Raw genomic sequence first — 26314 nt, 5'->3', positions numbered from 1 at the left:
TTCCGTTTCAGAGAAGAACTCCACCTAAATTAAACGTGTGAATGAAACAAAACACAACTCCAGGTTTGTTTTTGATGAGGAAACATTGCAAGATAGATCAGAAAATAACGTAATATAAGACCTTTCATTGAAAAAAAAAAATCAAACAAACATCCATTTTTTACTGAGCGGGTTGCCTCTCTACAGATCTGACCTGTAATTTGACCTAGTGGCTTTGCCTAGTTGTCTCCATGGAGATAAGTTTAATGCAGGTCTACTAGAAAAGTAACAAGTTATATTTTTATAAGTTTATATTTAGTTGATGAACACACAAGACAGTAAGAGGTAAAATCACACACTCTTTAATACTGTACATACAACCTCAGTCTCCATGGACCTGTCCGTCTACTGCGCTGCAAAAATAATATTTCCATGTGAAAACACTTGAATTACAAATAGTTATCTGGATTTGAGTAGGTTTGAACTGATCTGGAGCCTGGATCTGTCTTTAAAATATACTTTTTAAAATCATAATCTGTAGTGTTTTTGTGTACTTCTTTTAGTTATTAGTCACGGTTACTCGAATTATTTGGTAAAGCTCCAAATTCAAGTGCAATTTTACCTTACTTAAATCCAGATATATTGGCAATTCAAGTAATTTTAACTCAAAAATATCAGTTTTTGCAGTGTGATTCCTTTACAAGCGCAGGGAGCAGCATACATCAGATACAGTTTGAACACAAGGTCCCACACAGGAATGGTCAGTTTAGGAAAAGACATTTGAGATGGTGAGAATTCATATAATTAATTGAATGTTTCTCCCAGCAGCGAAATGATTCTTAAAATACTGCATGGCAACCTCTGCCAGTTAAAAGCTTAAAGACAGTGCCGTTATATTATTGAAATGCTGAATCATCATACCCTGTCCAAACATAGTGTATGATCAGTGCATTAGACCCTCCCAAAGCTATCATGAAGCATGAGTGCATTTTGATGACGGTCGTAACAGGAAAATTGGGTTAAAAGGACTTGATTTCAGAATAAAAGCATCATTTGAGCTGTTTTAACTCAATAAGTCAACTAGATTACCGGTATAACCATTTTATTTGACCTGTTTCAAGGCATTTCTGGGTGAAAACATTGCGCTCGGTAAGTCATCAAAAGTAGAATCCAGTAAAACGAAAAACATGACCAGAAGAAAAACTAATAAAACAACTCAAATCAGCTGTATTCTGAATTTAAGTCATTCTAACTCAAAGTAATTTTCAAAAATGATATAATTAGACTTAAAGAAGGGTTATTAGACTTCTATGGAACATAACATTTACCGTATTTTTTGGACTATAAGTCACGCTTTTTTCATGGTTTGGGTGTTTCCTGTGACTTACACTCCGGTGCGACTTCTATATTAAAATTTTCAGACTGACAGCCGTGAGAGGGCACTCTAGGCGTGTGTGTCAGTATCTAGTACTACTATTACTCCTGTACCACTGTCACTTCACTCTCTACTGCCGAGGTAAAAAAATTCAATGGACTTAGTGATTTGGAGTGAGATGGTGAGTTTGGTAAACTTATATTCTGTTGTTTATGCTATAATTATCTGAAAAACTGTTAATATGTGACATTAACATAACGCCTATTCAGCCTATTGTTCTCTCTTCTATTGTTATTACTAGAACTTGCCTTTCAAGATGAAATGTCGGTTCCTGGTCTGGATTTTATAAAATACATTTCCCCAAAAACTGTGACTTATACTCTGGAATGATGTATAGTTCGGAAAATACGGCATATCAACACTTTCTCTTTTATTGCTTTGAAAATGCAGATAACTACGCTGTAACAGTTTTTTTTTTTTTTTTTCAGGACGCAATCACAACACAATCAGGGTTGAAGTAGTGTATTGTTTTGTATTCTTCATGGTAAAAAGAGCCAAAAAGTCAGTTTTGTATAATGCCCTATCTTTAAACGGATATTTTTTAATTCTACGTTTCAAATACAACATAAAATATTGTATGGAGAAACTTACATTTATGGTTGTATTATGCTAATATTATCTTATCTTTGCATACACCTCGACTAGGCTCAATTTTTCAAATAAAAAGACAGTAAAATTACCTCGCACCAACTGCCATCAAAATGAACATACGCTTTATGCTTTTCCCTTTCAATCCATTCTAAAAAAAGCAAAACCAAAATTAAAACCAAGTCCCGGCGTTCTTAAGACTATTGGACAACAAAGAGACTTAAAATGTTCCACAGACATTTTGATAAGAGCTTAGATGGGCGTTTCTGACAGCTTCAGTGATGTGATATGCACTATACAGATGAGTGGCTCTGGTTTTGGCTGGGCCGCGCTGAGGTGGGTCGGTGGTGGGGGTGGTTGAGGTGGGAGTGGCTGTGGTTACGGCATGGGGAGGGGTGAGGTGAGGTAAGGGGAAGAGAGGTTGGAACGGGTGGGATGGAGAAGAGTGGGCAGGTGAGGGCTGGGTTGTGGTGGGTTGGTCGGTGGTGGGTGTGGTTCCGGTGGGGTTGGTTGCGCTCCTTCTTGGTGAGCAGGTAACACTGGAAGGGGAGGTGTGGGTTAGGGTGGGCTTGGGTTGGGTGGGGAGGGGTGGGGAGGGGTGGGCTAGGGTGAGCTGTGGTGGGGGTTGGTTGCGGTGGCTATGGTTGCCGGCGCTCCCTCTTGGTGAGCAGGTAACACTGGATGGTCCTCAGGCGGTCTTTGGCAGGAGCAAACTCGGGCTGCAGTTTCAGTGTGGACTCATACCAGCGCATGGCCTTCTCAAACTCCTCCTGCACAGACACGCACACAAATACATGAAACACACACACAGGGGCAGAAGATAACCACACGTTAGGTTAGATAAAATATTAAAGAGAAACTAAACACTCTTCTGAAGCTTTATCCCGCCCCTAAGCAAAATCTGAAAAATCCTCCAGAGTGAGCAGTGCCCAGTAGGTTGGGGGGAGCAGGTGTGGGGTGGCCTCTGGAGTGATGATTAACAGCCGACTGACAGTCGCAACAGTCCAACATGGCACGGACCGTTGCGCTCTGGACTTTGAAACAGAGAGGACATTTGTGCTTGGATCACACCATTTCCCTTTTCTTGAGACATGGTGGGACATTAGCGCCCGTAGACGCCAGTGGCTGTGCTCGTCACGTAATTACCTACATCTGACTCGTTGGTGGCTGTTAGTCCAACCCAAAAATTCAAATATACTGGTCATAGTTGAGCCTAAAGAGGTTGTTACAGACACGGCTTTGACCATGATTTTTAACAAATATGCACTAAAATGCAAAAATATGGCCAGGGTCTCATATATATTTCTATTTTAGACCCATTTACACAGCTAATCAGTAGAAAAGTGTGGTTTTATAGCTCAAAAATACCTAGACAAACATTCTTGCTTCTCTACAGATCTGACCTGTAACTTGGTCTGTTTTTGTCTCCATGAAGATAGAAAGGTTTAATAGCATACTAGAGAAACATTCCAGACAAAGCAATAATACCTTCATGAAAAAAAGCATTTGATGGCCCCTTCATATTGTTTACACAGTGTATTTTACTAACAATAAGCCTCAGTCTCGAAATTCTTCCACTTTAAGACCACAAGAGTTGTTCATCCCTACAGACCACCAGAGGGCAATGCTGAACGCTCTTAATGATGACCAGAATCACCCCCCATAATGGACAAATCACTACACGAGAGGACGTTACCATTGCTATGTAGACGTTGGCGAGGGTGAAGTGGTTGACGACAAAGTGTGGGGCGATCTCCACGGCCATACGAGCCACGGTCAGAGCGTCCTCCCACAGACGAGCGTTTTGGAAGATGTTGGCTAGGCTGATCAGAGGCACGTCCTGGGACACACGGTAAGAGACACAGGCATTCAGTCACATATGAGAAATGTGTATTGAAACATTTTAAATAGACAATAGTAGTTTGTTATATTTTTCTTAAAGGTCCTATATTATACAAATACAATACACGTTTGCTTTAGATCACATATTGTGCATAACCTTTTAAATAGTTAAAATGTACAACACCCGTGGATCATCATGTTATTATTTGCACACTTTAAATCACAACATAAATATATATAAATAAAATTATTTCAATAAAGGAATAGTATGCAGTATTAGTATTGAGAAAGATGCACTGCCCTATGGGAGCTGATGTCACGGTAAACATTACGAACTGAGTCGGTATTATGGATTTGTTGGGGCCGATGTGTACATGGTTCATATTGCGCACGCCACAGAAGAGTGCCCTCTGCAGACAGACGCACAGGTGTCTGTGCAGACACCTGCCCCAGGACCTCTGTGGTGCTGCAAATATATGTGAATGTTCTTCTGTCGGTTCTTTTCCACCCTGTCTGAAGTGGAGATGTGGATTTATGTACTCATCCTCACTAAAGGAAAGCAGTTTGTCTATCTGCGACACACGGCAAGTATTTCATGTCTCCATTGGAATCAATGCAAACGGGCCGTGTCAGTTTGGGGCAATGCACTTATTCACGCTCAAATGAGCTGACACGCCCGCTTTGCTTCATAGATACCTTTCAGATAATCCTTGTTTGTTAGCCTGTCTACATCTCCAAAACTGAAAATACTCTCTTCCACCTTGTGATGTCATGAAGCAGTAGTCTTCAAGTTAACAGCTACATTTTAACTTTAGTTCAGTAGAGATTGACTGAAATCATCGAAATGATTTTAGTGAAGACATGGACTTTAAAACACAGTGGAGCACTTCCTGTATTACTACATAACATCACAAGGTGGAACAGAGTGTTTTCTGTTTGAGAGAAGAACTCCTAAATAAATCTGAACATGAATCAGAAAATAGTGCAATATGGGACCTTTAAACAACAGTAAACAGCTGGCAGGATATTTGCCAGTGAAATAGGCTGTAATCTTGGAACAGATGGGAGTGTTAGCCATGGTAAATAGAAGCATATAGTATGAGTACCTTCATGTGGTGGGGGGCGTAGTTGAGGGCTTGGCGTAGACAGTCTATGGCTCTTTTGCCTTGACCTTTGACCCTCCAGTACAGAGCAGCCATACTGGACAGCACCCACGACGTCTGGTTCTACACAGGGAAAGCCATACACAAGTTCAACAGCATTAGATGAGACTCAAGGGATCAAACAACATGAAGTATTTTAAAATTAAGCTCTATGTTGTTCCTAGCCTTCCTACCTATGCCCAAACTAAACAAGTATCTATGGTGTGACGCAATTTGACATTTTAACTTTTTCATTCTCATAATTGGAGATAGACGGTAGAGAACTCCATGGTTGATCAGTGATTTCCGGAGTATGTTGAAGTTAAAGTACGTAGTTAAACCACTGTCAGTGGATTAGTTGTTCATAGTGATAATTAGGAGACCGGATTACAATTCTGGCTCTGCAACATTGCAATACTTATATTTGTATGCATCTGTGTGGGGCCTCACCTTTTCCAGGACTTTAGCGATGCGTGTGCCCACCTGCTCAAAGGACTGAGGGGGGAACTTATCTTTACCCAAGTTCTGCAGCACCTGTACAAGTATACAACACAGTCAGACCGGCAAAGATGGATGGACTGTTCTAAATATAAACAGTCAATATTTTTGTTTTGAATTGATTCTTGATTTAGAAAACCACAAAAAGCTAAAAAGACTGTTGATTAAAATATTAAAAGAATCTTTAAATTGTATAGCTGTTTACTTTTATGCAATACTTGAACCTCACCAAAGATATTTGCTGGCACAATAATGCCTTTCTGATGATTAGCAAACAATATGAACTATTATTAATTATAACTATTATGGTTTATTATATTTTAATCCACCTCTATTTGCATAAGTAGTAAAAAACAATTTCCTGAATAAAGTTGCATAAAAAATGCTTTAAAGACCTTTAAACACCAAGAGTTTGAGTCTGCTTTATAGTTTATCTATGACAGGGCCATTATTGATCTAAAATGACTAAAAGAAACAAGTCCGCAGACTTCCATGTTTTTGATAACTGCGGTGCACAATGGGAGCTGATGTCACCGTAAATGTCATGTCAACAAAGAGCTGTGCAGCTGTCGGCACCTCCAATGGATATGCAGACCACACAAGAAAGCAGCAGATTTATTTTTTTCATTTGTACCACATGATGACTACATGATGCTTCTGAATTCTGCATGTATCACTGATGAAGAAAATAAAACTGAAGTACAACGTAAGTACAGAGCCGTAGGAAAATGAGAGATCAGAGCAATGACATCTTGAATACAGGAGAATCAAGATTATTCAAGCATACACGAACACTTAAATACAACTTTAACTGGGTAAATGAAAAGAGTAAACAACTATAACATGGTTAAAAGCTCTGAAAAGTCAATTTTGCATAATAGGCTTGCTTTAACACTAAGAGGATTTTGCAGTTCGTGTACAAAAACGTTAAAAAGCTTCATGTTTATAGTCAAGTAGCACTAGTAATTTGCAACATATTCAGTTAAAATCAACTTAATTTCCCAAAGTCATGAAATCTTAACTTGATAACATGTTTGTGTGAGTGCTAATTGGTCTAACTGTTGGTTTCTCAGACTGAAGTGTGACAGTGAATGGGCTTTTGACAGTCAGTGTGGAGCATCACAGCTGCACTCACACGAGGAGAGGGGAGGCTGCTCTTCTCTGCTGCTTCAGTCAGACACATGGGGGAAGTCTGTTATTACCAGATTTCTTAAGTGTTTAAATATTTCTGATGTTATGGGTTTGTTTCTGATATGTTGTGGTTTGCTAGAGAAGAGTTTTAACTTGAGAACTACTTTGTGTGATTTAGGGTGCTCAAAAAACCTCAAACAAGCCACAAATATTGAAAGGATAAATGATTACACAGAATAGAACCAGTATATAGTACTGGTTCTGCATCTTATTTGAATTTAAAGTTGAAGTGTATTTTTTATTATCAATAAATTTCGTTAATATCCACAGATTGTTTGTTTTGTGAGAACACTAGTTTAATTAAATATATGACACAGCATGATATAAAATATTTACATATATCAGTTTAATTCTAAAAGCTGCAGGGTAGTAGTCAGATTTCTTAGGTCCTTATTTTGGGGGGATTTGTTTGGGCTAGTTTTCCATAGTAAATCTAGTAAACCTGACCTATTTGATAACTAAATCAAGGCAGTGTGCTGAAACTATCTAACAAAATGTTCTATCATTTGAATTGTCTATTACATTTTATATTAGCAATAAGATTTTTGTGCATGGTACTAGAACTACCATATTTTTTGGACTATAAATCACACTTTTTTCATGGTTTGGGTGGTCCTGCGACTTATATATTAAAATTTTCAGACTGATAGCCACGAGAAGGCGCTCTAGGCTTGTGTGTCAGTATCTAGTACTACTATTACTCCTGTATCACTGTCACATCACACTCTACTGCGCATGTGTCCTGTAGAAAAAGCCACTGTCTTGCTGCAAATAGTGAAATATGCAGCCGAAAACGGTAATCGAGCAGCAGAGAGAAAGTTTGGAGTGAGCGAGAAACTTGTGATTGAGTAGCAGAAAGCAGGGGTGGAGAATACAGCTTCACGGTAACCGGGCGGGTGCGCCATGAAACTTTCTTGGAAGTCACTGGATGAATCGACAAAGCCTGAGTTTCAATGACAACCAAAACCATCCTGTTGGACGACAGCTACGCAGAAGAGGAAGCGATGCTCCGTTTACATCATGGATCTATGGTTTATCTCCAGAGGTTGCACAGAAGTGACACCGAGAATGAAGAATTCGATGGATTTAGTGATTTGGAGTGAGATGGTGAGTTTGGTAAACTTATGTTATGTTGTCTATGCTATAATTATCTGAATAACTGTTAATATGTTACATTAACATATTGACGCTTATTCAGTCTGTTGTTCTCTATTCTGTTGTTATTAAAATAATTTGCCTTTCAAGATGAAATGTCACTTCCTGGTCTCTGATTTTATGAAATACATTTCCCCAAAAAGCGTGACTTATACTCCAGTGTGACTTATATATTTTTTTGGCATTTTTTGGTGGTGCCTTATACTCTGGAGCGACTTATAGTCCGGAAAATACGGTACTATTTTTTGCTCATTTGGAGAAAAATAAACTTCTATAATAATACAATTGGAGTATTCACAGTATCATTTCAAACTATAACATCATAATTTTAAACAATATTTTTCATAACTATAAAGATTAAAACATGTATTTATTCTTAAAAGTGTTATAGGTGTTCATACGCACCTCTCGTAGTTGACTCTCCCCGGTGTAGTGAATAGCAGCGCGGTTGGCCACTCCACCCAAGTGGTCCAGGGTGTGCATGCTGGCTGCCAGGTTAGCGTTGCAGAGGGGCTCTGCAGCGGGCTCCTGGAGGGGGGTGGCAAAGTCTATGTGCTCCGTGATACTGGGGAGAGGGGAAATGAGATGGAAATTTAAAACAAGTTAAACAATATGATTCACAAGGACTGCTCTATGTAACTTTTGTAGTGCAGTGTCTGCCACATGTTTGTTTTATGCAGATGTTAATGTTTTGTGACGAAAACGTTACATACAGCACCTTTTTTAACATTTTCAGCAATATTTTGCCGAAAATTTTATATTTATTTACTAAATTGCCTGAAAGCTTTTAAAAACAAGTAAAATTTATAATTTAATAGGTCATAGGACTCACTCTATATTTTTGGCCGACACTGCGAGCCAGGTGCTTGCTACAGTGGTGAGGTCCACTCTGCGGGTCCTCTGGCACTCCTCTGGACCAGGCCAGCCCAGACTGTGGTAGTCCCTCCAGCGTCCTGCACAACACAGCCTCTATCAGTATCATTTCTGTTGTGAGCAATGTAGTTTAGATAGAGAGTGCAGTCACCTGAGGGTCCAGGGGAGGGGATGGTGGGTCCGCTAATCTCTAAAACAGACTGTCCAGGGACAGCCTCTGAAGTGGGCCCCTCGTCAAAGCCCCCCACCACCTCTGACCCTTCGGCCTTGGCTTTCTTCACTCGCTTTACCTGGAAGGTGATCTGAAACACAGCCATCACACATAAGCAGACTAATATACCAGATTAGCCCCCTTCAGGTTGGGAACCATTGGCCTACCATGTCTAGCTGTAACATCTCTGTAAATGAAATTATGAAACTCAGCTGGACTGCCCTGGTGTTATGTAACCATATAGCATTTTATCTTTTAAAGATAAGGTGCACTTGGGGTAATTTTGTCCTCTATTTTTGACCCATCCTTCAATGCCTCTGGGGTATCTCCTCAGGAGCAGTGAGCTGGCACCCATCTCTGTGAGTGTGTTGCTTGGCTTGGACTACCTTATCTGGAGGATTGTAACTATGATGCATATTTTGAGTTGATGGAGGAAACTGGTCTGGGTGGGCCCAGAGGAAACCCCCCAGACACAGGGAAAAACAAGCGAATCCTGCACAGAAAGACCCAGGCAGCCCAGGCAGCCCAGGAAATATCCTTCACTTTTGCAAGGCTGGTTTTCCACATGACAGCAATGACAATACATATTTGATCATCACAGGGTTTAATAAGGTAAACATATTATTTAGATCTGCTATGACCGTTGCACTCACCCACTCCGCCCCCTCGTCGTCCTCGCAGTTGCCAAAGCAGGGTCCCCCCGAGGCCCTGGAGCCCACCACCCTCTCGTTCTTCAGCACCCGGATGCCCCGCAGGTCGCTCCGTTTACCGCCCACGTCCAGAGCCCCCTCGAAGGCCCCCATCAACTCCTCCTTCAACTGCCACTCCTCCTCCCCCTCTGAGACTCCGCCCATCGGCACCGCCCCCAACCCAGGGGAGGGCTGCTGCTGCGGTGGCCCCACCTCTTCTGAGCCATTACTGTCCACGATGACTTCTGTACAGCAGGGAAAGGACGACGGATAAAAAGAAGTCAGTCAACCATGTGTTAGGTAACTGATTAGCAAAAAGTATGCAGAGTATAAAATGCCGTTTATAATGTGTAAGATTTGTTCAAGGTTTTTACATGTTGAGTTGTTTTATTTTCAGAAATAACCTATCAGAAAATCCACAAATGTTGGACCTTATCACTATTTGTTTGAGATTCACAAACTCATATCTCTGGGATTGAATTATGCCGCCTGTTTTAGAGCCTTTGGGATGTAGACTTACTTTCAAAAAGCAGAGAGTCTTCCAGGTCGGCAGTGGTCTGCGTGTCTGGTCTCTCCTCACTGGACTCCCACTCCTCCAGGTGGATGCCCAGGTCCTCCTCCGCTAGGCACACCCCTCCCTCTGCGAGAGAGAACCAACAAATCAACATTTACCTTAAAGTGCCTATGACAGGTTGGACTACTCATTTTACTAAAACACACTTAAGGCCATTATACTGAAGATTTTGCTAAAAATTGTATACCATATTTTCTGCACTATAGGGCGCGCTCTTAAGCCTCCAACCCCATCAAAAAAAAACTGCACGCCCCCCAATCCAGAGCGCTCTATACACGAATCCACTCGGGTGTCCCAGCACGACTTCAGTAAACTATAAAGCCGCACCACCCACAGCGCACGTAAACACGCACAGAGCAGACAGCGACCGCACAGAGAAAAACACCCACAGCCACACTCATCACTCCACGCAAACGAGGAATGGAACGGAGGAATGAACTGAAAAAGCGAATGCAATGTGCCGCTTTTAGCCACAACTGAACAACTGAGTCACTGCGAACACGCCGACAATCCAACGGTCCCAGACAGCACCCTCCCTACACGCCACAACTGAACAAAGCCCAGAGTCACCGTGAACGCGCCAAACAAAGTCCCACTGACCCATCTAACCGTTGTGTTTCGTTTAAAGTCCGGTGTGGTTTATTTGTGAAAAAAGTTCGAAAATAGGCCATTCAGTGACAGTGTGCCTTATAATGCAAAGCGCCCTATAGTGCGGAAAATACGGTAATTCTTTTCCCACTTTCCCTCATTTTTTTAGGTTTAAAATTTTGCTTCCTGGTTGGAAATCATGAAATCACACCAGGGAATTCCACAGCTGTTATCTAATAATCTGCAGATTGTAAATATTTGGGGTTATGTTTATGTCTTTTTCACTGTTAATCACTGTTTAATAACCCCTTTTTACCTCTTAAAATCATAAAATCTTAAAAGCATAAAATCTTAAACAATATATTGTGTACATAAAGTAATCGTTCATGTCAAAGAATAACTTTTGAAAACTCTAAACATGAAAAAAATAAATGCTGTTGAAGTGTCCAGCTGCATGTTGGCTGTGTAGTGCTGGTGGGAGACAGTGCACTCAGAATAGTCCATAGCAGCAATATTTAGCTTTGAGGAGAAAAATAAACTCAGCTAAAACGGGGCACTACTATTTGTTCCAATATGAATTATTGAAGGGGCAATATTTCTCCACTTCCAAGCATTTTATTTCTGTGACAAATAAATAGAAAGGTTTCAGCAGCACAGGGCTTTTGTAACACTACACACTGTTCAGAAGCTTTTAAAAGTTACATGTATCAACAGCTGCGATGTATTTAAAATGTACTGAGTTAGGCAAAATCATAAGCTTTTAAATTAGGTATTACACATGAAATCTACAGGGTAAACACAATATAGTTTTTAGTAACTTGAAGTTGGAGTTGCATTTTAGATTTTATGCTATCACTGGGAGCTTGGTTTAAAGTATGTGGAATGCTGCTTCATTTCCTTTCCTCATCAAAAACATCCTTGGAGTTGTGTTTCATTTTATTCACACATGTTTAACACACAAATCCTGCATATTTAAGCTGAGTTCTTCTCTCAAACAAAACGTTCCATCTTCATGTCGTGCCTATACCTTCATTAGAACAATTTGGATAATTGCAGCCCTGGAATTGCTTGTCAATCTTTACTGAACAAAAGGTAAAAGAAGCTGTTAACTTGAAAACTACCCACTACATGACATCACAAGGTGGAACATAGCATTGTTAGCTTTGGAGATGTACACAGACTAACAGTAAAGGATTACTCAAACATGTGTGAATGAAAAAAAAAAACACAAGTCCAGGTATGTTTTTGAGGAGGTAATAACATTATAACATGGCTTAAAGTTCACATGAGTTAATTCTGTGTAATATGGGCCCTTTACGGTTAAAGTTAAGGACCGTTCTCTTCGAGGTAGTGCTGCAGGTACTCACGAGAGCAGGACTGGCGGTGTGATAGGTTGTAGAGGAAAGGGTAGAACTGCAGACAGCGCAGCAGAGGCAGACTGGACACACACTGCCCACACGAGGAAAACGAGGAGAGGGAGGAGCCTGAGGTAGAGGAGCCAGAGGAGAGGGCCATGTCCAGGGCCGAAGCGGAACAGCTCCAGAGCCCCCGTGATGTTCCCCTGGGAGACATGTACCATCACCATGCTCAGGAGGGAGTGGGGCTGTCACACAAAACACACAAGTTAATTTGCTTTATCGAGATGAATCTGAGAGGCAACTTTATAAAATACAGTGACAATTTCAAACATTAGGAAAAAAATAAATAAAATTCAAATGTATTGATTAAAACCACATCTTTTTAATGCCTTTTCAAATGTTAAAAGTTTCTAAGTGTGTACATCTGCTGTACAGGCAGTACAAACTGAAACTGAAAAAATACTGTTTAAAGAGGACGTACAGTAATATGCAAAACTGACTTTTTGCATGACAGACTAACCTGGGCACTATTCAAATCCTCCTTATGTTTAGCTGTACAAGCCTGTACGAAGTTGTCCACAGGGCTACTTTTAAAAATGAAACTGAAACTAAACATGTTTATAAGTTTTTTCAGCAAATATAGTATTTCCGAAACAATGGCCACAACTTGATCAATATGGACAAGCTACACCTCTTTTAACCTGTTACCACCCACCTCATTTTGGTGTGTGCACAATAGCACTACATACCCAAATGCCATAGCTTATTAAAAGAAAACCTTAGAACCCACATGCTTGTGTGAGGCACCATTTTAAAGCTTAGGCCTTCTAGTTTCTGTAGATATGTATATGAAGACTGTGAGTGCTGCCTAACCTACAGTAGTCAATTAAAAATGAAAAAAAAAAGTATTTTTTTGCTTCGAAAAAAAAAATTAAAAAAATAAAGGCCTTAGCTTGGGCATACTTCATGCTAGGCATTTGTGACTCACTGCACTCATTGTTCAAGTTGTTGGCAACAACTGTGTAGAATTTCAGATCTCTAGGACAAAGGGTTTTGATGCTGTGAGCCTTTGTGTATACAAAATGACAATTCGGCACAAGATTGCCAAATTTGTGCCAAAATAATAATAATAAAATAATAATAATAATTGTTATTATTATAATACTAATTCTTCTGAGCTTTAGGCATGTTTTCTCAAGAAAAAAAACTAAAAGTAGCCAAAATTGTCTTCCAAGTGGCAGTTCTGCACTCAATGGCACCTCCCACACTGCTCTCTGTGTCTCACTCATGCTGCGCTTATAAACACAGCTCCCGTTTCCAATACTATCTGAATGTCCCACCCACCGTTTGAAAGCTCTGGTGATAGGCTAAAACAATATGTCAATCACTTTCTGGAAGATCCAATGACTGAAGAGATTTCCCGTAAACAAACTGATGACGCGTGCGTAAAGCCAGGAAGTACGTGGGTGCGTTAGCTTCTTCAGCGGCTTGTCCCACCTAAACCCCGGCACCGACAACAGCGGGGAGGGTCTCATTTTGAAGCTAAGAGTGTGAGGAAAACAAGCGTACCCAAGAGCGGGAGAGAAAGGGAAGTCAGAGCGGGAGAAGAGGCGGAGAAGAGACATAATATTTTCATTCACGGATTCATCCACTCATACGGACGACGATTTTCTGGATTATTTACCCACATGGAATTATTTTTTGGAAAAACAACTTGATATTCTTTTTCTGTGGATTATTACGGATTTATTGAGTACAACTTTTCATGGATTGAACGCGTTTTGGACCGACAGAACCGGCTCAAATGTAAGAAACGCGTATCTTATTCTTTGATTATGATGTGAATTTTTAAGTTATAGCGTTTTGGGCTCGTTGTATGGCATAAAATGAATGATATGGTTGTTTTATTGAGAAATTAAGCTTTCAAACGATGTATGGCATGCCAGTAGTGAAAACAATAATGAAGGTGAAAATACAGAGTGAAATTTTTTTTTTGGAAAATCGTCCGCCGGCGGGCGGGTGGATGGTAAGTGGTTTTTAAAAGCTCTGAATCCACTCTAGTTTTGTCGCCATATTTGTCCGTCAGTTGCAATAAGTCACCATGCACGCACAAAGAACCACCAGCATCACTAAACTAAGCCACATTAGCTTGCCGTTGCAAACACTGCAAGCACTGTGCTGATATCCTTTGTGAACCTTTAAGAAGTCTAAATATTTTCATAGTTCATGTGACAGTCACATATGTTAAAGTACAGTTAAAGTACTTCTTTATACTCCTCTCCTCACTGCTTAGAGTCACTGCTCAGAGTCACTGCTCAGAGTCACTGCTCAGAGTCACTGCTCAGCTCAAAGGCGAGTTGTAAGCATCAAATAAGACAAAGCGCAGTTATACTAGTACCAGCCCTTGGTATCGGCTGTATGTTCATGAGTACAAGCACTGGCACTGGTATTGGGGCTATATCTTGATACTGGTATCTGTGCACCCCAAATAATAATATTACAACTACATCCTTTCCCAGCTTCCCTACATCCCAAGACCAAAGTGAGACATACCTCGGAGGCATTTAGAGCCAGGGACTGCTCCAGGAGTGAGTGTGCGTTGGAGGTGAGGCCGTGGTGGAGCAGCAGGTTAGCCGCGCTGGTCAGGCCCAGGGAGCGGTGAGCCGGGGGTGCAGAACTAAGCACCTTCCTCAGGCACTGAAGGGCCCTGCTGCCGTTCCCTTTAGCACGCCAAAACAAAGCCGCCTCATTCAGGAGCAGCCAGCGTGGGACTGAAGACTGGGGATGAGAGGAAAAACAAGTTATATACCACTAGTCTAAAGGGGGTAAAAAAGTAGTGCTAAAAGTATGTCAAAAAAGTAAAGATTAATCAGTGGTACAACTTATCACGATTAGTGGAACAAGATAGGCCATCTACAAAATAATGTTGAAACTGATGTTATGAATATATTAAAATAGAATAAAGTAAATATCAGCCATTCTTAAAAAAAAAAAATAATACAAAAAAACCTTCTGCAGTTTTTGATAAATATTATAATTTTACAAAATAGTACTTTTTGACATTTTGACATCCCTGAATATAAAATGTATAAATAACAGTATAACAGTGTGCTGGGTTAAATAAATAAAATTGAAAGTACTTTTACTTCTTTTAAAGCTTGGGCGATTCTGTTGCCGACCTGCTCCAGAGTCCAACCTCCACTGCGCAGCTGTAATATCTGCAAGTAACAAGAGGAAGAGAAACATTTGCATTTCATTACACTTACTTAGTATTTCAAGTTTTATGACTTAAAAAATTTACATATACAACATATTAAAATGTAAATATATAGTATAGTAAAACCATTACATGTGTCATACAGGTGTCAGGTTTAATCATTTCATTGATATGTGATTATTCAGGTCCAAATATATTCATAAGAATGAAATAATACAAACACATACAGTTTGAAACTAAATTAAATAATCTTAATTATAATCACTCTAAATAAGTAAACCTAAAACAAAAATGCTTTTTATCTGGTTGTTTAGGTCACAACTGCTTTATTATTCCAAATGTTTGATTTCATTAAGTTGTTAAAAAAAAACTAAATACATGAGTGTCAATTGAATAAAAGTTTTGTTTAGATGAGTTTGAATGAGTAGTGGATCATGGAAGTTTGAATGAAAGTGAATCTAGAATTTTATTACACTTTAGTCATGATGACAAATATAAAATTTCACAATAATTGTACATTTTGATTTTGTGACATCCTTACTGTGTACATCTGAACACATGTTACCTGTGCAGCATAGGGATCTGGCAGCTGGTTCTCCTCCAGGGGCCAGTCCAGAGAGGCAGGGAGGGGAGCGGGGTATGGCTGGAACACAGGTCCACAGTCTGGGACAGCGGAGCTCTGACTGGTGCTGTCTTCATACAGCACACTGGCCACAGGGCTATGGAAGCATCACAGACACAATGAGTTTCACTGAAAATGTTGAAAATGTGGAATAGTAGGAATACAGGAGGAGTGGAACCTGAGGCCATATGTTTCAGGAGGAATGTAAAATGTGGGCAGTTCTCCAGCAGGGGGCACACTTGGGTATTTAGTGGCACAGTCTGATCTCTGTGGCCACAGTGTTTTCTGACTGTCCTGCTTGAGAAAAAAAAAGATTACAACATTAACTCAGTCCTTATTAATTCTCAAATATAAAATCATGCATTCTAATGGGACACTTTGTTATACCTGTGGGTGAGGGTGATTGCCCCACAGAGCAGCCGCTGGGTCCTGCTCTTTTGTGACAGAGCGATGTAACCACGGAGACGGAGAGCTCTGGTTTGAGGTGTGGTCAGACACTAGAGCCACACTGGAGGCCACAGACACCTCCTCCCCAAACTGAAACACACAACAAGGCACATCCATGTCTGTCATCACAGTAAAATTAGAAAAGCTAATAAATATTTTTTAATATCTGACAAAAACTAAGAAGTAAAATGTAAGAAACATAATACAATGCAAGCATTATTTTTTCATTGAGTCGACTACTCAAATGACTATTTCTACTGTACACTGTGATTTTCAAAAACATTCTTTAAGCAAATAAAGATTCAAATATCATGATTAAAGGCTTCTAAATATAGAATATACATATAAAATATTGACTTTGATCATTTATTCATAGTTGAATAGTCACAATTAATAAATGCAGCCCTATTGTTAAGTCGTTGACTCTTCGCACTCATTGTGGAAAGAGTTTTGACACTAGATGTATATGTGTGCTCCACCCAAGCCAGTACTGATTTTGTCATATATTTTTCTTTTTTTCTAATTTGTAAATAATTTTTTGTAAAAAAAAAAAAAAAAAAAAAACTAAATAAAAATTAACATCGCCCAAGATATTACTTTCTTAGAGTCTTTTAATTAGGGATACCAAAATGTGCATGGGGGTTTGTTACTGTTCTGCTTGATAACCTCATATCCACTCAAACAGATAACTGATTACAAACTTTTATATAGTACAGTTACTCCTGGCTCCTCTAACCCCTGTGATGCCAGTGCTGTTTGTAAAGGACTCACTTGAACATAGTGCACATGTTCAAACAGGTCTCCTCTGTGGTAGCGCACAGGCAGGTCAAAGGGACAGTGGAGACTGCGCTGCTGTTGGCCCAGACGACACATCTGATGATTTCCTAAACATACACATTATATTAAATACACTTAGCATGTTTCAAGTGAGCATAAGGTCATTTAAAAAGTGTGTATGATTCATATCTTTGAACCTTTAGAATATGATTACATTATTTGAGTATCCCCTTACCAAGTTGGGCTTCCTTGGCCATCTGAGTCTCATGGATAATATTCCTCAGGATCTGTTCCTCCTGAAGCAGCTTGTGTTTATCTAGCGCCTCCTGCTGGCGGAGGTAATGGTCATGTTGCTTCTGGTATTCTTTCAACTCATTTAGTGTTCGTTGCAGAGATCTATTAACACAGAAAACATGTAATGATTCAAATCCAAAATGCGCAAATCCATCTAATTTCATTTAGTGGGAATTAAATAACAGAAATTAGCAGTTTAATGTGAACAAGTCCCACAAAGAAATGTTGGTATAATAATAATGGGCCCTACAAAGTTGACATTTTTGACATTGTTCATGATTAGTAGTGTGTGTGATGTAGTACCGGTGCTGAGCCTCTAGGCGCTGCTCGAGCTTCTGCTGACAGAGCACTGCATGCTTCCTCCTGATGGCAGGCTCAAAGTCGGGCAGGGTCTGCAGCGCCTGCTCATAACACAGCACCGAATGGTTATACTCCCCCAGCATCTGAGAAGACAGGACAAACAAGAGTCAATACAGAATCACACAAATACTACAACTACAAAATGTTGTACTAGGTGCATTTATTAGGGCTGCAACCATTAGTCAGGATTATTTTGAGGAGCTAACTAATAATTGTAGTCCTATTTTAAAAATGTTGACTATTGATACTTTGCAGCTGATGTCACCAACATTGATATCAACACGGGGGTGTGATGCTAACTGTAAGCACTGCTCTGTCTGAGGCTTGTTAGACTTTAATCTGAGTTTTAACACAGTCAGACCCAAAAGAACTGACTTACTTAGAACTACAACTAAACACATCCCTCTCAAATAACGCACTGAGTGGCAAAAAAAAAAAAAAAAAAAAAAAAAAGAAAGAAACACATAACACATACATCAACAGTTCTCAATAAATAAATAAATAAATAAATAAAATAGAAAAAAAAAAAATCATATTCACATTTCATATTCATCTGTGCTGAACTTTGGTGTTTAAATTAATATACAGGGAAAATACTTAAGCCCTGGAGTGTTTGATTTTCAATTTTTTTGTTTTGATCAAACATATCATATCTTTGCTTGCCATTCAGGACTTCCGTACATTACACTTTTCCAGTTAGTCACTGTCACCTTTTTTGAAAAAATGAAAAACATATTTTTTGTCACTCATTTCAGAAAGTCAAACTCATATATTATATAGACATGTGTCTATGTGTCCTTTTCATGATATTAAACTTTAAACAATATTCATAAATAAAACTTCAGTCACCATATTTCAACCTTCTTTTGAATAAAATGTAAATCTCAAAGTGCAATAGGACTAATGATTGACTAGTTGACTACTAAAAGCCGTCATCATTATTTGCAGCCCTTATGTTTATTACGTGGAGGAAATAAAGCTATTGTAGCAGTTAACTGACACTACTGATAAGTTATATGGAAATGATAGGCAAAAGGACCTTTATACAAGTCTATGGAAGACTCACTTTTACAAACTATATACAAACTCATGATCAACAAATGTTGAACCTCATAATTATTTGTTAGGGCTCGGCTCCACAAACAAAACTATATTAATCATGGCTTAAAATCTTTTCAACTGACAACAATCACGTATTTAGGTTTGAATAATGGCACTAATTTTTAAAGCTATTGTGAAAAAAAAATAATTGGCTCTGTGCATAGCCACACCTTAGCTGGCTCACTGTGTCTCAGTCACTTTTATGACAATCATAAAATATAAAAAATAAACAACCTGTCAAAATTCAAATTAATTAAAGTTAAGACCGCCAGATTGTTTTTATGTGTAAAATATATTTTTTTAAACTATTATTATTACACAAATCTCTGTTTCTAAACAAAAAAGTGTCCTCTGCTGAAGTATTACTTTTATTTGTGTACTTTTAACACGTTGTCAGTGACATTTACCCTGAGTTCCTTGTTCATTGCTTTATCTATAAATATTTATTAGTTCTAGCATGACTCAGCCAAAACCTCATTGATACACAAGTAGTGACGTCAGGCGCTCTTGTGCACAGAGACAATTACACTTTAACTAAACTTGAAAATTACACCACAGAATTCTGAACCTATCCTCCTGCCCACTTTTAAAATATAGGTGTTCAAGAACATCAGCCATTTAGCCCTACTACCAGCACAAACAACCAAACAGTGTATGGGACAGTAAGGGACTGACAGCGTAGATGTTGCCCAGCGTGTAGTGGCTGGTGAAGAGGTCAGAGGTCAGGTCGAGCGCTGCGTGTGCTAGGATGGCGGCGTCGGCAGAGTAGTGGGCGCGGTGCAGGATGTTCGCCATGTTAACCAGAGCTACATCCTTGTGCTGTCTGCAGAGAGCAAACAGAGGCAGGTAAACATTACTGAGCACAGGTCTACATGGAAAAGGGTTAGAAGACTTTTCACATAGACAATTCAACAAAAGGGATGGGAATTGAGAACCGGTTCTGCTTGAGAACCTAATTCATCAGAATTGTCTGCCTTCTCACGGAAAGGGCCTGTACCTGATTTTACTCTTGTCAACATACATGTTCTTTGTTTTTCATTGTTTTGTAAAAGCAGCTAAATAAGAAAAACTATCATACACAATCTATGAAATTTCAATAGTATTTTCCTAGTTTACTAAAATAAAAAAATAAAAATAAAAAAAGACTAGGAATAATAGACAATGCTAGCACCATATACACAGTATAGCAGAAAGGTTGAACCAAAGATGTTCATTTCTTCTTATGTACTTCTTGGGTTCTTTTTAAAGACAACACAGTAAAGTGTATTTACCTTGTCAACCTAACCCAAGACGTTTAAGCAAAAAGGTTGATATAGTGTTTGGTACCGCTTAAACAGAGTGTTCATATATGAGATTTACACTGTAGTTTTAGCCATTTATATATCCTATAATTCTGTATATCGAGGGTACCCAAAGTGCAGATAATTTAGACCTCCTTTTGTATCTAATATGTATTTCAGTCATAAATTCAAGTCATTTCTAATTCAGATATTATAAGGTTTTAAGTGACCAATACAGAGCCTGCAGTGAGGGTTTACCTGGGAGAGAAGTGCAGAGCTCGCACCACACAGTCCACAGCCTTCTGAGGTTCATTCTTTATCCTCCAGAAGAACGACGCCATGTTGTAGAGCACCCACGAGGACGAGTTCTACAACATACACACATTCACTCACATGGAGACACAGCTGAAGGACAACTGGGACACTTTGGCTGCGTATAAGACAAAGTTATTATAAAGTTCTCTCATAGTGCTGGCTGGACTTACCCTCTGCAGCGCAAGATGGATGCGATGGCCCACCTCATTTATACTATGGCCCAACTTTTTCGATAAAGAGTGAAAAATGGGGTCATCTTTAGAAAGCAGGGGAGAGGTGAGGTTAGCCCGCTCCTGCACACCCTGGAATGAGAAAAGTATTATTAAACAGCAGGTTTAATAATACAGTATACAAACTGTAGAGGCTAATCACAGACTTTGATTGCTCCTTCTAACTAACTTAGCTTCTTCACGAAAGATAGATGACTGAGCCCGTTTTAAAACCTGATGTGGTTGCAGCATGGTAAAATAAACATCTTTTTCTTTATATTTAGGTTCAAGAACAGCATTTCTTCATGTGTAATTTACATGAGAACACAATAGGTAGGAAGTACTGAGTTCCCAAATGTTCAAATCATGTATCAAAATGTCTTTCTCTTTTTAAATCAACATATAATCATGCACATATTTTACATTGCTTTTTAAACTAAAAACAACTGAGTCTTTAATGAATTACACAAATATGTAAACTTTATGAAATGTCGCTTACACAAATGTAATGCAATGAAAATTCAGAAATCAGACCACGGCAATTGATGCCTTCCTGCTACGTACTGACCCGGAGGTGCTGGAACGCGTGGATACTGTAGGGAAGCTCGAAAGACTTTGGTGCAGTCTGGAGTTTGCAGGTCTGGAGGTAGAGCTGAGCGGGAGTCCACATAATCTTCAGGACTGAGAAGCAGAGAAGAATACAATTTGTTTATAAAATGATCAGTGGGTAGTGTTGTCACAATATAAACATTTCAAACTCGATTTCGATACTAAGGAATAGACTACATATTCAATACAGATTCAGATACCACGATGATAATTTAAAAAAAAGCTCTTTTAATACAACAGAATGTGATTTTTAACATTAAATCATAGAACTTTCTCTTATATTACCATGTAGCCTTATATCTATGTAATTCTTCAGTCATCCAGGTAGGTTCCGTAGTGGTCCATGGGTGTATACTAGTCTATGTGCTCTTATACTTGTTCTGATCCAACTCAAGATCATTCTAAAACTATTCAGGAAAGGTTCACTTCGGTCCTGTGAATGTGACTTTTTTATCATCAGTAACTGTTGAGTTTGTTTCAATACTTCAATACTAGTTTTAGAATCTCATTTTCATCACTTTTGACAACCCTACTGCAAACAATTTATGATGAACTAGTATTAGTAAAAATCATGCGGAGTCTGAACCCGCGATGACAGATAGACAATTCAGCAGCACCTTGCAGATAGCAACAGATAGACAGAGTGAGGCTGACCTGATGTGCTTGCTCTCCAGGGAGATGTAGGTCCCATCGTACAGGTCCAAGTCTCCCAGAGGGACTTTGGCCAGGACACAGTCTGCGTCCTCCTTGTAGTGTCTTTGCTCCAGCCCTGTGTCCCTGTCCTCATTTTCCTCAATGTGGATCTTCTGAGCCACCAACTGCTTCTGAACACAGGAACACAGACACACTTTTAGATTTTGTGTGTCATGTTTACAGTTAAAAAGATTAAGTGGTGGTGTGTTTAGACATATGGGTGAGATATTACAGTAGATCCTGCAGTATTAGAAATAGAATGAATGCCTTTTCATTCAAAATTATATGTATACCTCTTGTGCTGCTCAAAACCTGGAGCAAATCCACTCTACTTGCTTTTAAACAACTTTAAAACAAGATAAATTATACTGCAGTTTTAGTAGATTTTAATATTAAAGAGAAGGTATTATCAACATTTTGGATCTTTCTACCACTCTCATCAAAAATGTGACTGAAGAGGTTTCATGTCACTCATGCATGTAATTTAGCAATCTCTCTAGGGCTCTATTCAACCCCTCCTTCCAGTTTGCAGTATTCAAGAGCCTTTGTCTCCCATGTAGAAATTTTACATAAATATACAAAAGGCAGGATATGAAACTAGACACTACAACTTCACAAACCTGATGCAATGTGCAGTAGTTTCATTAACACAATGCACACTGATTGTGTTGTGATAGGACTTTGAAGGGGGAGTACAGACAGCAAAGGGAGGAGGGTCAAAAACTAAACTGAAACTTATTAAACATTTAAATACATTGTTTTTCATGAATATAGCATTTTCAAATTAAGGTAACATGGTGATTTACCGTAAATATGTGTTAGCAACTAATAGGCCCTCTTTAAATAAATACATTATTTTTAAAAGTTCTCAGTAATAGGCTCCGGTTGGGCATTTTAGCAAAAGACTGGCAGTCAATCTAAGCCACACCTACCTACACCCTCCAACTACAGCCACAATAATACATTTATACATGCAAAAGAAAGTGAAGTGTTGTCCAATGGCACAACAGCATTAAGGCCAGTCTATAGTTTTGCATCAAATCTACCTGGAAAGTGCGACACAGTGCCCTGTCACACATAAAAGCCAATCAGAGAGATTGCAGTGTTTGCCGTGCAGTGTACATGCAACTTGGCCAAAAAGTTACAACATGTCTTCTGATTAAAACTTCTGATGTAAAATAACTTGGAACAGCTAATGTTTGGCACAGAAATGTCTGCATCTAAGCCTAACATGATTGCTTATTGTCACAGTAAATAAAAATATATTTATAATTATTTTAAATTAAATAGTTTAGATTCCCACGGTGCACCTGGACTCTGCTGAGCTGTGTCAGGACGTCAGCTCTGGGGTGAGCAGGGCCTGATGCCTGACACTGGACTATAAACCAGCCTTTATGGTAGCAGGGACACTCACACAGACTTGGCTTACCTCTAGTTTTTTGAGGTAGTTGACGCGGGCCTCCTGTCTCATGAAGATCACCACATCATGAGGATGCTTTAGGTTTAAAGGGGAGTCCACCTGGAAGAACATACATTTGGTGGTCTTTTTAACCAAGAAAAGCAATGTAGCTGTTTTTTGTTAGAATCCAAAGAGTGAACGATTCAATCCAATATAATTTTTTAAGGAAGGGCTAGAGAAGAAATATTGTATTGAATTGAATCAATACAATGAAAACAATACCAGAGGGTTTTAACGATGCACTGTAGGAGGTGAAGGGTTCATCACCTGCTTGTATTCTTATAATGCTTTTGCAAAGTGTTTTTTTTTTTTTTTTTTTTTTACAATTTGGTGTATTATTTATTCACTATACACTCGCTGGTGGTGAGCTATGGTTGCCCTGGGCTAGACTGACAGAAGGGAGGCTGCCAATTGGCATCATCAACTCCTCCAACCACCATCAACACGCACACCTCACATACATACTAAGCAATGTGGGTGAAGTGTCTTGCCTATGGACACAAAAAAATGACTACAACTGTCACGCCACTGTAGCATCAGCTATTCCCTGCCCTCTCCCTTCCAAGTACTAACGAGCCCTGCTTAGCTTTTCAGAACTGACAAGATCAGGCACTGACAAATAGGTTTGGCCACTATGCACAGTGCTGCTTTGATTAAAACTCCACCTTGGTTCATTTGTGCTGACAGGGAGAAAAATGTACTTTGTGCCAGACTCAGGTGAATCACCCAGTATCCACACATATTACATCAGGTCCAAACACTTATTAATAATAATAATAATAATAAAAAATATTATTATTATTATTATTATTATTATTAAAATTATTTATTTATTTATTTTTTAACCTTTCTGCCTTCCATTCTTCTCAATTCTAAACCACTTGCTTTTTTTATTTTTATTTTTTTTACAAAATCTCATGATCGCAACCCACTTCATCAGAGATTGACCAAAGTGGCAGGCAGCAGTCAGCATGTTTACTGATAACACCTTCCCATAGAACACGGTGACATTAGTTGCATTATATCACCATAGCTAATAGACATAGTACACATAGTACACATTAAACGATCTGATTGATTACGCTGTTAATCGGAATATAACACGTATAACACGAATCACACGAACCACCACGACACTGCACAGATTAAACCACAAAACCGCATTGACAGAAGTGTGATTACAAGGGTGCTAGTTCTGGTTAGCAGCACAAATCGGGTAGCGCCAACTGCTTCGGCTGGGGCTAGCTGTCATACCTGCTGTTGGATCTTGCCGTCCTCCGTGACCACCCAGTGAGTCGTGGCCCGGGCGGAGTCCACGGCCAGGGCCCATACGAGCAGAAGGAGCCCCCATCGCAGCGGGGATCTGGGGGTAGAGGCGGTAGAACAGGGCACAGAGTCAGGAGAGGTTTTCCTGAGCTCCGCCGCCATCTTTGTTTGAGTATTGCTGTAAACGTCACCCACGCCCTCCAGACGCACGAGGGCGCGCCAGGCAGGTCAGAAGAAATAAAATAAAAATACTTTTTTTTTTTTTAATAATCTCCATTAAGTAGGCTTCTGACAACATGTTTATTTAACATAATTAATAAATAAGACATAAAACTTGGAAACAGAAGCAATTCTTTAAGGTGCACTTCAGATTTGTTCAGAGAAACTGTACTCTGGTGCTACAGAAGTTGTTCACCACTACTGAGTGTGACTGGATGTCCTATTCTGAACAATTACTTGAGGTTACAATAAAGTTGTTACTCTACACTGCATTCAGGATTTGTTTCTCCCAACAAATTTATTGCTAATGCTAGAGTAATCCAATCCATTATGAGCTAATGGTGATGTTTAATGTAATTGTATCAGTTCTGCTGATATCTTGAATATTGTATTAGCACAAAGAAGCCTTATTTAAAAGTGCTATGCATGGGTGAGTATTTGCCTCAGTAAAAGTAAACTCAGTTAAATAAATGATTCAAAACCACATCTGGAGCTTCTGTCTGTCATGCTCTGAATAGACATATTCATCATCAGCACCACTTTCGTCTCTTTTTGTCCTGATTCAGCCACACGTTATGTACATTATGAATGTTTTTTGTTGTTTTTGTTGTTGTTGTTTGTTTCACCTCGTCCCACACGTGGAGCCAGAGAGGGAGGGACAGCTGCAGCTCTTTAGGCTGCTCCAAAAAACATACACACATGTTAAACACAAAGCACACTACACTGCAAAAGGAAAATGAGGACACTCACCAGGTCACGCTGGCCCCAGGAGGGCCGAGGACAGTGGCTCGTGGAGGGCTTTTGAAAACAGAAAAGGTTTCCTTGAATTTAAGACTTGAACAATCAACTATGGCACATCGCTTCATTCAGGGAAACATAAGACTTACCTGTGCACCAAGGCGAGGCGCCACAGAGGAGCTTGAGGGGGAGGAGCCAGAGGGAGAGGGCCCAGGGCTGCGGCTCACAACAGGCTGAGAAAAAAAGACCAAAAAACAAAGGCCATGACCTATTTGACATTTCATACTGCTGTGTTACTGAATATTTAAGGTTAAACTCACCGGCACATGAGCAGAAGGACGGTCCGGCAAGGCAGAGGTCTTCTTCAAATGTCTGTGGTTGATGTTGCTCTGTCTGATCATTTCTGTGTCTTCTTTGACCTGTCTGTTATCCCAAACCACCGTGCTCCTACAGTTTTCGAAGGAGACACATAAATGATAACACAGGTGCACTGTTCATGGAAATGAACATTTTGGTTGCCTCATGTTCTAATGTGAATGTGTTGAACTCTGTGACTTTGAGTGTTTTGAATGTTTCTGGATGCCA

At 39.5% G+C, this 26314-nt stretch overlaps 1 protein-coding gene across 1 annotated transcript; it reads right to left on the bottom strand.

The window, feature by feature from the left end:
- Nucleotides 1-325: 325 nt before the first annotated feature.
- On the bottom strand, nt 326-24952 carry ttc17 (tetratricopeptide repeat domain 17). Its single transcript, XM_055154699.1, is given in 27 exon segments — nt 326-2772; nt 3699-3842; nt 4951-5070; nt 5437-5520; nt 8236-8395; nt 8663-8783; nt 8855-9005; nt 9568-9848; nt 10124-10243; nt 12133-12292; nt 12294-12368; nt 14677-14901; nt 15270-15341; nt 15906-16059; nt 16141-16256; nt 16350-16499; nt 17181-17293; nt 17422-17582; nt 17784-17923; nt 19617-19764; nt 20480-20589; nt 20707-20838; nt 21314-21355; nt 21357-21426; nt 22009-22178; nt 23477-23566; nt 24761-24952. Coding segments are annotated over 27 exon segments (3615 nt in total). The 5' UTR covers nt 24935-24952; the 3' UTR covers nt 326-2640.
- Nucleotides 24953-26314: the final 1362 nt, after the last annotated feature.

Source organism: Boleophthalmus pectinirostris, unplaced genomic scaffold (assembly GCF_026225935.1).
Source record: "Boleophthalmus pectinirostris isolate CB_2022bp ecotype Guang Dong unplaced genomic scaffold, ASM2622593v1 HiC_scaffold_19, whole genome shotgun sequence".
Classification (NCBI taxonomy): Eukaryota; Metazoa; Chordata; class Actinopteri; order Gobiiformes; family Gobiidae; genus Boleophthalmus; species Boleophthalmus pectinirostris.
The sequence above is the reverse complement of the archived record's forward strand: the minus strand, read 5'-3'. Positions and strand labels throughout refer to the sequence as shown.